The following is a 12,147-nucleotide window of genomic DNA, read 5'->3' on the forward strand; positions in this document are numbered from 1 at the left end:
TCTATATTAATTGTAATATATTTTTTCATCTATATAAACCATTAAAATATACAATTCCTATGTATTTATACATTATTTATAATTATTTTGACATTAAGCTTATTGTTAATAATATAATTAATTATGGATTTGTATACACTTTCCTACCATATCCAAGCATTTTCATATTTTTCGTGCGTATCCATGTGCTTCCCAAATGTATCTATATCCATATCTGTATCCATATCTAAGCTACCCGATATGATATCCGATACTGATACTTATCCTTGGTTAGCTCTCCTAAATAAAATTATTCAAAATTGGGAAGAGAATAACCATACTTTTATCTTAATGTGGATGAGTAATAATACTTTGGACAAAACCCAAAAAACAGTAGAATTCTAGACATAGCTGAGATGCTTGGGAAAGACCTGTGGGGACTCTCTCATTTTCTATAATCAAGTAAGCATGCACCTTAAGCTTGAAATGCTAGATTAACACAATTGTTCTCTGATACTGGTAGAATATATAGCTTCTCCAGCTCAAAGCTTTAATGATTTAATGATTTAAGCATGTATTAAGATTAAGGTTAGTCCTGAGCTCTGCAGCCAGTTGATATGGTGGAAATGGTAATTAGAGTTGAATACCAAGCTAAGCAGTAAGAAGCAATAAGCAAGCACAATGAAGAGTCAACAGTTTAACAGTGATTAAAGCTAGGGTTGGACGAGGACAATTGGGGTTTGAAGTTGAACAATTAATCTGTTAGAACATTAACTAATTGTCTTGTTGGGTATATGTTCCAAATTAATTACCTCCTCTAACCATGCAGGAAGTCAAAGTTTGACAATGATGGGGAGGCTTGGATCATATGCCAAGTGGCTTTGGAACAACAACATTTTGTTACAAACTTGTAATGTGCCCCAAACACAGATATTTGCCCGCTCTACGCTCAGAGCGGGTCCGAGGGGTGGGAGAAGTAACCGAATCTCTATCTCCCTCTCCCTCTCCCTATTTTTATACCTTGTGCACGCATTCATCTGAACCCCTATAAATCATCACGACCCAACACAACACTTGAAATCTTTTTATCTTTTATCACAACAGAAGAACACAGGAAAGAGAAGGAGAAAGAGAGAGAGAGAAATGGAAGATGATAACCATGGAAATGGACCCAGTGGAACTAGTAGGGAAAGTGAATGCAATATGATCAACAATAGCAGCAGCAGCAGCAACAGTAGAAGCAACAACAATAATAGTAGAAACAGCAGCAACAACAACAATAACAATAGAGAACAAGATCGTCTCCTTCCAATAGCCAATGTGGGTAGGATCATGAAAAAGGTGATTCCAGGTAATGGGAAGGTGTCTAAGGATGCAAAAGAAACAGTCCAAGAGTGCGTCTCAGAATTCATTAGCTTTGTTACTGGGGAAGCATCTGACAAATGCCAGAGGGAGAAAAGGAAGACGATTAATGGTGATGATATCATATGGGCAATTTCTACACTTGGTTTTGAGAATTATGTGAACCCGCTTAAGCTTTATCTCCAAAAGTACAGAGAAATGGAAGGAGAAAAGCTCAATGTTCCCAAGCAACAACAGGAACAACAAGTTGCATCTTCTGATAATGTTAATTCTTCAGCTCATCTCACCTCTCAACCTTCACTATTGTACAGCACTAATCAGCCCTTTTCCATGCCTTTCTCACCAAGCTCAATTCAACAACAGATGCAACAACAAGAACCGAATGATTCACTTGGCCAATGGTAAGGAAAATTTGTCCTTATTCCCAATACAATTTTCACTACTTGCTTTAATTTTCCTTTCAAAGTACATACACTTCTGTTAGCTTATATATTTAACATGGGATTTATATATTTCTCCTTTTTTTTTTTCTTTTCCTTTTTCGTTTTGGTTTGTCATTAGGCTGTAGAGCTTCCATACATAGAATAATTTGAAATATTTTTCTCCGGTTGCATATTTTTCATCCTAAGGTAACATTCCACCAAACTACAAACACTCCCCAACAAAAATGTTTATTAGCTTAATTATTAGTCCTTTCTCAGTTCAGAATACTTCATTCTTCATAGAGGAAATTAAAACTCATTACATGCATTACCTATGGCTTCACGCATGTAAGAACTGGAAAATAAACAAAATTGTATAGTCTTCAATTTTTCAAGGGAGGTTTTAGACCCAGATTATATGTTTGTACCAGATATGGACCATGACGGGGCGGATCCAACCTAGGGTTGGTCCGAAAACATCTGAACTAGGATTTAGCTGGATTTACTCCCATACCTGACCCGTTTTATGTCATATTGGTCACATGCATGCATCTCCTTCGCTGAAAAATGTTTTTTTTTTCTTCGTCAACTTTGCATCTGGGGAAAATGTTTAATTTCAGCTCATTTTCTTTTGTATTATTTGTTAATTTTCTTTTCTCATTTTATCATTAACCACCAACTTGTGTGAAAAAGCTTTGCCTTACCTCTTTCTAAGCACTTGGTTTCAAATAACTTTGAAACCATCCCTCACTCTGAACTTGTTGAACAAGTAAATCTATAAAAATATTTTCTTGCATGGGTGTTGGGTTTACATTTATAGTGGGTGTATAATCAAATGATGTGGTATTGGTTATACTATTCACCATCTAATCATCATCAAATAAACTAGTTACTAACATATATTGTTTAAACTTTCCTAATTAAGCACATTCAAGTGTATAATCCTTGAAACACACATGTTAGTCACATTAAAACCTAAGCACAATTAGTCAACTAATATTAGGCCCCGTTTGGTTCACAGGAATAGAGGTCTGGAATCGGAATTAGAATGGACTATTTGGATTCCAACTGTTTGATTGGGTGGAATCAGAATCCCATTCTCATTCCCCCATTTGAGGGAATGATCCCCTCCCTTGAGAATGAAATTCCATTCCTGCAGAAATGGCATTCCCCATTTGAGAGAATGACATAATATTAAAACCTAATATTAGTGGTATGAGTGACACTAAAACCTAATATTAGTGGTATGAGTCAACTAATACCACATTAAAAACCTAATATTAGAGTGGTATTAGTCAACTAATTTCCACATTAAAACCTAACATTAGTGCTATAAGCACATTAAAACCTAATATTAGAGTGGTATTAGTCAACTAATATTAGTGGTATGTGTCACACATTAAAACCTAAGCACATGCATTATAATACATGTATTTAGACATGTACTCCGGTTTCAAAAATATTATATTATAAAAGGTATTAGACATGTATTCGTAGTAAAATTGACAATGACTCACCTATACATAAAATCAGGGGTGGCAAATAGGTGGATTGGGTAAGGGTTGAATATCAATCCACCCATATTAATCCACCAACCCACCATGACCCATCATTAATCCTAGTTAAAGGGTCATAACCCATTCTAACCCTAAGCCACCCCTAACCCACCCATATTGACCCATCATATTAACATTTAACCACCCTCACCCATACTAACCCACCTACCACCACTTATAAATACAAAAATGGGTAGGGACGACCCATATACGCAAAATAATAAATTTTGAGAGAATAATCTCTCTCAAGGCTATCATGTGACAAAAACGAGTTAGGTCAACCTGTATATCCGAAAAAGCAAAAATTGTACATAAATACAAAAAATGCAAAAAAAAAATCAAAAAATTGTAGAAAATACAAAAAAATACGAAAAATACTAAAAAATTATAGAAAAGTCAAAAATTTTGCAGAAAAAATCAGAAGATATGCAAAACAATACTAGAAAATTGTAGGAAGTGCATGAAAAATGCAAAAAAAGCACAAAAAAATTTAGAAAATGCAGAAAATACCAAAAAATTACAAAAAATGTACAAAATAACAGAAAAATCGCAAAAAAATGCAAAACTTTCATAAAAGTGCTTTTGCAAAAGTACTTTTATGAAAGTACTTCTATAAAGTGCTTTCATAAAAGTATTTTCATAAAAGCATTTTTATAAAAGTGCATTTATGCATTCATAAAAGTGTTTTCATAAAAGTACTTTAATAAAAGTGCTTTCGTGTAAAAGTACTTCCGAAAAAGTACTTTGAAAGTACTTTTATGCATTCATAAAAGTGTTTTCGTAAAAGTGCTTTCGTGTAAAAGTACTTTTAGAAGTGCTTTTATGCTTTCATAAGTGTTTTCGTAAAAGCACCTTGGTAAAGTGCTTTTGTAAAAGTACTTTTATAAAAATATTTTTGTAAAAGTACTTTCGTAAGTACTTATGTAAAAGTGATTTCATAGAAGTTCTTTTCATAAAATTACTTTGTAAAATTGCTTTTGTAAAAGTGTTTTTATATAAAAGTGCATGTGAACACGAAGGGTATTAAAATCTATTTTATTTTGCTTTCATTAACAAAATGAAATTTGGAATAGTGGTTTGGAAGTGTAATGAAATGTTTGCATGCTAAGAGGTTTGAGTTTGAATCATTATAGCTTTTACTTTTTGAGATTTGGCGAGTATAGGTAGAATTGACTTTGACCCAACCCATCTTGACCCACGGCCCAACCCATCTTGACCCGCCATCTTGACCCTAATGGGTACCCTCAACCTAACCCACCCTAACCCTTTTCCACTGACCCTAATGGATTGCTTGACCCATATTGACCCATCAATAGATTGGGTGGGATGGGTCAAATGGGTTGGGGTCAACATTGTCAGCCCTACATAAAACCATTTTGGCTGCTGGTTCCTGGTTTTGACGGTTCAACCATCCATCCACTTTGCGCCTAACTAATATTCTTTTCTCAGAATCGGCAGCCTTAGAAGGCATTTTGGTTTAGGACTTACTATTGTAAATCGGGTACCTGATTTGAAAATTTTTAAGATGAATCACGGGCTTGGGGTTTTGGGCCAGACTTAACAACCTAAGCCAGCCCAACTTGTACCCCTACTTATTATCGAGATAGTAAGTCCTAAAATTCTGTTAGAGCATGTAAATACAGACTGACACATAAATAGTGTTCGATTAGCCGAACACAATGGCTATGTAACCAATAATAAATGGCTGATGTAGAGTGTTTATTGGTTACACATAGGGTGGCAATTTGACGGATTTGGGTTGAGCTTCAACCTAACCTGTCTAACTCACTGACCCGTTAATGACCTATTTAGGGAAAATTAAATGAATTGGGTTCAACCTAAATCTACCTTAACCCAATCCATCCATCCCATTAATTTTTTAATTTATTAAAGTATAGAAATGCAGAAATTATAGAATAATACAGAAAATACAAAAAAAGAAAATAAAAATAATAGAACTTATTAACAATACAAAAAATACAAAAACACAGAAAATGCAAAAAAAAAAACAAATTACAGAAAAGTATAAGGGATATTTACATAAAAGTACTAAAAATGTTGAAAAAACAAAAATTGTAGGAAAATATAACAGAAATTATAAAAACACATAAAATGAATATAAATGATAGAAATTATGAAAAAGCATAAATTAAAGAAAAAAGTCATCGTAATTGTAGAAAAAAACATAACAAAAAAGAAAAACATGAAAAATGAAAAAAAACAGAAATTGCAGAAAAAATACGGGAGCTATAAAAATACGCTGAAAACATAAAAAACTAATAGAAATCACAAAAAATAAATGCATAGCTCATCCAACCATTCCAGATCTGAAAGGAGCTTTAGGGTTTGTTTAGCAAGTTATTTTGGGAAGATTTTCTACTAGGTCTGACAGTCAAAAGATGTATTAAGCTTATGCATGAAGATCTGAGCAACCTGAAGCTAATTTGGCAGATGCATGTCTTTCCGTGTCTTTTTGCTCAAGAATAAAATGCGAAAGACACGAAAAACTTCATTTGAAGCTTCCTGAAATCAGCCCAAAAAGGGTTTTTCGTGTCTTTTCGGTGCTCCAGCTTTTAGCGGCTAGATCTTTCGTGAACCAAACGAAAATAGACCATAAATTAGTCTGCCCGGCTTATAAACAGCCGAAAGACTGTGTGAAAAGACGCACCAAACAGGCCCTTAGTTCTTTACTGTCATAAATTTCATTTAATTAGCTCGACTAGATGTTAGATCATGGCTTTTCCAAAGTAATTCGCAGCTAAATCATACTTCTTCAAATCATGCTAGATCAAGCCTATTTTGTAGGGGAAGAGGCAGATTTGAATGCTGGAGATGGAATTCATTTCGCATCTTGACTTAAATAGCAAATCTTCTGGGATCTAACGGAGCTTCAGCAGGTCTTTTCTAATCTTCACTTCGATTGTCAAAGATCATAATCCAATGGCATTTAAGAGGTTGACATAAGCATTCCACAGAGGAGCTTAGGTTCATGTCTGAAATTTACACTGGAATTCAACAATGGAGTAACAGCGCTTAATCGAGAGATACTTTTCTGAAGCTTTAAGCAACCTTCTCTAGCAATGGATGTTCAGGGAGACACCTTCGACTTCATTGGTTTCTTTAAGCATCTGAAACTATGATTCATGAATCATGATTAAATTGGCGCTGAACTAAAGTAATTACTTAGGGTTTAGAAAAGGGTTATTGATAAAGAAGGGGGAAGTCGAAATATGAAAAGGCTAATGGGTTATCCGTTGGATAACCATGATCCAACCTACCCAAAACATTAAATCTTGCTTTATTGGGTTACCCAATCCACTAGACCCCGGATTAAATGGATACAACCCAATCCATCAATTGATGGTTGGGTTGAAAATTTGCCACCCCTAGTTACACAGTCCCTCACCTTCAGTTAATCCGAGTTCACATAAATATAATATATGTAGTCTGCATTTACACACTTAGGTGAATTCTTGTCCGAATTTCACTAATAGGGCCTTAAAAAATAAATCAAAATTCATAGTTAAAGGGTCAAAATTTGAGTTGAACTGAGTTGTAGAAAATCCAAGAAAATAGGATCCTAGATGAATTCTGATGGTAATACAATGGAATTTCATTTGATGTAGGAAAGCATGAGAAAACGTTACACAGGATCTCAGTTTTGAAGAGAAATTTTTAGTGGATAGGACCTGCAAAGAGGATGTAGGTGATTTTGATTTGAGCTGGTTTTCTTTAAACAAGCAAGATTTGTTCTGAGTTTCAGTTGGTTTCTTTAAACAAGCAACTAAGCAAGGCTGAACTCTCTGAAAAGAGGATTCCTGTGGGACCCATATGCCTTTATTTCATTTAAAATATATTTTTAACACCCTTTTGGTTTTATCTGAATACAATAAATTACAAATCCATGGTTGGCCCAACCATGTTTGTTTATGCCAGCAGAGAATCGTACTGCTCTTCAATCTGACCCATCTCCGGGACAAGCCCAGCCCAGAAGGGCCCAAAACTAACAAAAACCATAAAATAAAATTATCCATATCCCTGTGCCGATGAGCTCAAATTTGAATCCCTTATTGTTTGCAGGCTTCACGAGGACTTCATCCAGAATCAATTGGGCATCGAGATCATCAGATGAAGATGTGTGTGTATGGGACGGGCCTGGGCCCCAGGCCCAGCCTATGGCAATTTAAATGCATAAATTCAGTCCCTGAAGTGCTAATTGCGGCCCCGAGGCTGAATCCTTGCACCAGATGAGATTGCCTAAAAGCTTGCTAATAAGGACAAGCCTCAGTACTAGAAAGCCAGACAAGCTCCACTCCACATAAACTGCCATGAGAAATACAGAAGTTTATATGTAATTTATATTAGAGTTTGGGAGATTTGGTCCTTCACAGACTATGAGAGAAGGCAGCAAATGCGCATCAACCAGCTCATCCTGTTCCCAGCCACCCCCTAAAAGAAAATATAATTTCATCTCACATGATTCAACTTTCAGCTTTTAAAAGGAATGAGAATATCTCACTTCACCTCACAAAGCTTATAAAAATAAATATTCTTTTTCTGAATTAACATTTCTCTGGGAGTCTTTTTATTTATTTATTTCTAAACTTACTTTTCTCCCCCTACTTTTCTGGTGAGGCCTGTCTGGCTTTTCATTTGTCTGGAAATAAAGTAAAAGCCTTCTGCTACTCATGTTACTGTGATTAGTATTTGGGAAATGGGAATAAAGAAGCCTGGCCTTGGATGGGTTTATTTAACCACAAGCTTGAAAGAGTGCAAATGCAAATATGTACCATACAAAATACAGGGTTTTGCATTCTGCTGTGTTTGTTTGCAATGCAAAGGGAGTAGAAAAAAAAAAAAAAAACTGTAAATTCTAATTTACTATTGCATCGAATTTTGCTTTACTTTGCCTCAAGTTTTACTTCAATTACAATGCAATCAAACAAAATAAAGGAAGATTTAGAACAAAAAACAAGTCAGAATTCGCATTTGATTCATTTGCGTCCATGCTTGTGCGTTGGCGCAAATGAAATTGCATTGCAAACAAACTAGGCCTAAATGTCAAACCGGGATGAAGTTTCCCCCGAGCCACAGCACCTTGGTGCCCTGGCCATCCTGGTCTGGTTAGTATAATATTTGGGTTTGGTTCATATGGTTGGTCTGGTTAGTCCAATTATATTGATCTGGTGCTCATGATCACCTAGCAAAACATGCTCTAGAAAAAAAGAAGGGTTAAACAAAGTCGTTTGGACAATGGTGAAGAGAACAAAAGAAAGGTAGCTCAGAAGCTACATGACCTGAACCCAAATCTGAATTTTGAACCAGACCAATCTGATCCACCCCTAAAGGCCAAAATTAGAAGTTAAAGATACTGGCTCTCTATGTTGGTTGGCTCAAGAATTGACACCTTAAATGCCAATAATGGCCTGAGGCCCTGAGCACATGAAATTAACATCACAATGGGCAATGTGGGATGTTGGTTTTGCACATGAAATGAAGGTAATCAGTAAAATTTTCATTGAATTAATTATAGTGCTTCTGCTTCAAATCGCATTACTAATTTTTAGTCTATCAAGCTAGCATCTGACAAGTCTGGCATCAAATCTTATAACTTTACATATTAAATCAATTGATCAGGGTCTAATGGAACGACAAATCCCCTGAACTAATAGACATTGATTTGTAATGGGTTGCAGACAATAAGGGCAACAACGTTAATTGCTAGCAATTTATGTTTAATCAAATGCCCACTTGTCTGCCACTGAGGCATCTTTCCCTGAGCAAACTAGTTGGCAGGCTTATACATTAATGAACATGTCTGTTCCCAAAAGCCTCAGGTTGGTCTCTAAAAGCTACACTCGAAAGCTGGAGGAGGGCTGTGGAGCCTTCGCCCTTTGGTGGTCATTCAGTGCAAGAGATGCTACGCTCCTGCTGGTGGTGGCACAGAGGCTTGCTGCTGAGCCTTGTTGTTGCTTTCCTTGTTGTTTCAGAGGCATCAAGGTTGCCTGGAGGATACTGGGAACAAATGCTGCCCAGGCATGCTCCTTCTCCTCCTTCATCTCCCTCCAGAGGCACCAATTCTTTACCAACATCAGCTTCAACATTCACTAAAACAACGCATCACCTTCCTCCAAAAGAAGGAAAGGTCTAGTGGGGGTGGTCAGTGTACATGTGTAGTAACAAATTTAAGCTTTGCTCTGCACCAGCTGTGGAGGAAAGCTGATTTTGCAAATTCAGCTTATGCCTGGATGGTGTTCACTAGATGCAAAATCCTGCCTAAACCTCTAGCCATGTACCATGTAATTGTAATAACATTGTCAGTGTTAAACCCAGAATGTTTCAGTCCTTTCTTCTCTTTCCCAATTTTGGGAGTGCAAAGCTTCAAGATAAGCACATCATAACTTCTTGATTTCTCCTCTTTTTGCAACATTTGATTACGCTTGACATAATATTAAAAGTCTTGATGGTTTGGGTAGTGTAGGCTTGTTTACTTTGTCTTCTTTTGAGAGGACATATTTGGATTGTGGAGAGCACAGATTTGCTTAAATATTTCTCACTAACTTAGCCAAAGAAATGGGTTGTAGCCCAAAAGCATGCTTGATTGCATGCTCCCATGAATATGCACACCCAAGTGGTAAATCGAATGATTGGGTTGTCTCTGTCTGTGTCGCTCTGGATCCTGACCTAGCCAATGTATGGCCCACCAAGTCAGAAATCAAAATTTTCTTGTTCTTTCAATTTAAATCAGGTGGTCCAAAACTCCTTAGATGATGCATTTCTTGCCAACTATTTAAAATATCTGGGTGGAGTCGGTGGACCTGAACCAGCATTCGTGGTCTAATCTGTCTTCTTGATAGGCTCTTGAATGTGCACACAATATATTTAGGCCTCATTTTGAGTAAATAAGCCCATTATAGAATCATTTGACACAGCCCATGATAAAGTTAGGCCCGTCTAACTGGCCCCAAATGTATTTTCCACTTAAAGAAGCTCTAAAATAGTCCACTGGGTTAGATTAACCCCGCATTGACATCATAGAAATTAGAAGATCAATTGAACAATTTCATAAGAACAAGTAGAAATAAGATGCCAGTAGGCTTCCTTTCAAGAAGATCTAACTCATTCCTCCCATTTGGAGGGATGATTTAGCCCACCAAGACACACCCATCAGACACAGACAAGGAAGCCTCTGAATTGGAAGTGTTCATCCTCCAATCCGCCTCAGGGTGCCTATCTGTCACTACCCCCAAAGTACAGGCTACCTATCTGTAATTTACCCATTTTTTCTTTATCTTTTTAACTTCAATGAATGCTCCTGGCACGGGCCTTAGGGGTGAAAATTTTCTGATAAATAAAATGGTGCTGAGCTGAACAAATATAATGGACCCTTTTGGGCCTCCAACCACTCACACACCAAGTCCCTTTCGATATTTATGTATGACTACCCATTAATACATACCTAGTGGCCAAATTGGTTAGAGTTTTGCATATATAACTGATTTATTTTTAATTTAGGATGGATGAATCTGAACCTCATCAGCTTCAGAAAACTCAGTTCAGTGATCTAATTTTAATCTGGTGTTACTTTCATTATCGATTAATAACTAATGGCGTAGTAATAAGAGAAAGACTACTACTTTCACATTAGTAGGAAGAAGAGAGGTTGAAGTTTTAAGGTAATATTTAACGGAAGAGAATGTGAAGTTTGAAGTTAATAAATATAAAACCTATGAACTAACTAGGTCAAAACTGAACTAATAACATGGGCATGGCAGACCAAGCCTCTGGTTTGATGATCTACCAAGTTAATTTAGTTTTCAGGCATGATTGAACTACAAACCTTATCAAAAATTGAATAAGGAAAAACAGACATTGGTGGGTTCAGTTAGGTGCAGGCAGGCAAGTAAAGCCAAGGTTTGTCACCTTTAGGCTGTGTTTGATTTGAAAGAAAAGGTAGGGAAACCTGGTTCAGGTAGGTCAAGACAGGCTTAGCTAGGCCAGCATTAGAGGCCCAGGCTAGCCTGATTAGTGTTGGAACCAACAAAGCGAGTCTACATCTGCTTGTCAAATTTGTTTGTCTGTATCCCCTCCTCCCATCAATTAAGAGAAAAAAGAAAAGAAAATATATATTGTTTATTCATGATCATCTGTCCAGCAATCAGATCCACGCAACTTATGGCTTGTATCAGTTTATGGGGTAGCTGTGAAACTTAAAAGGGCTCTATGTCAATCAAATGAGCTTCTATCTATGCAGTTTTCAGGAAATGTGATGATGGCAGGAAGAAAACCTTCTTTTCTGCTGGGAAACTTTTAATTGAAGAATGAAGGTCCAATTGCTCATAGTGTCAAAGGAAGATTCAAGGCTGGGCAATTGAGCAGATACAAAGGAATGGGGACAAATTAAGCAGATTCAAGGCTGGGCAATTGGGCAATTGAGAAGATTCAAGGCTGGTCCAATCTAAAAGGTCATCTTTCTGGTGGTTGAGCTGGATTGGTCACATCGTCCCTGGGCACATAATAAAACAGAGAGGTTCATGTGGCCGGGCCTAGAATTATTAAGTGCCATTGGTTGGTCTAGCCATTTTCATTTCCCAAAAAAGTGAAAAGCAAAAAGAAGAAAAACATTCTTAATCATTGGCATATTTCTTTGACTCTAATTAGTATTATACATGCCTTATCTGTACTAGATCCGAAGTCATTTTAGAGTGGAAGAGAAAGCAGGAAAAGTTAAGAGAAAATCTGGTCATGTGTTAGAAAAAGAAAAAGAAAAAGAAAAGGATCATCATTATTTGTAGAAAAAAGAAAAAAATCAATCATTATCATCATCT

The 12,147-nt window shown here is 36.5% G+C and overlaps 1 protein-coding gene across 1 annotated transcript; it reads left to right on the top strand.

The window, feature by feature from the left end:
- The first annotated feature begins 1,059 nt into the window (after positions 1-1,059).
- Positions 1,060-8,115, top strand: LOC104606778 (uncharacterized). Its single transcript, XM_010272144.2, has 2 exons — positions 1,060-1,742; positions 7,400-8,115. The coding sequence occupies exons 1-2, from the start codon at positions 1,123-1,125 to the stop codon at positions 7,449-7,451; spliced, it is 672 nt and encodes a 223-aa protein (XP_010270446.2). The 5' UTR covers positions 1,060-1,122; the 3' UTR covers positions 7,452-8,115.
- The last annotated feature ends 4,032 nt before the right edge of the window (positions 8,116-12,147 follow it).

Source organism: Nelumbo nucifera, chromosome 5, assembly GCF_055504915.1.
Source record: "Nelumbo nucifera cultivar China Antique chromosome 5, China Antique-T2T, whole genome shotgun sequence".
Lineage (NCBI taxonomy): Eukaryota > Viridiplantae > Streptophyta > Magnoliopsida > Proteales > Nelumbonaceae > Nelumbo > Nelumbo nucifera.

What these genes read in the sequence shown, in the direction of transcription:
- LOC104606778 (XM_010272144.2), top strand. Translation starts at nt 1,123, where the DNA reads ATGGAAGATGATAACCATGGAAATGGACCCAGTGGAACTAGTAGGGAA. An exon ending in AATGATTCACTTGGCCAATG is followed by an intron (nt 1,743 to 7,399) that starts GTAAGGAAAATT and finishes TATTGTTTGCAG; the next exon opens with GCTTCACGAGGACTTCATCC.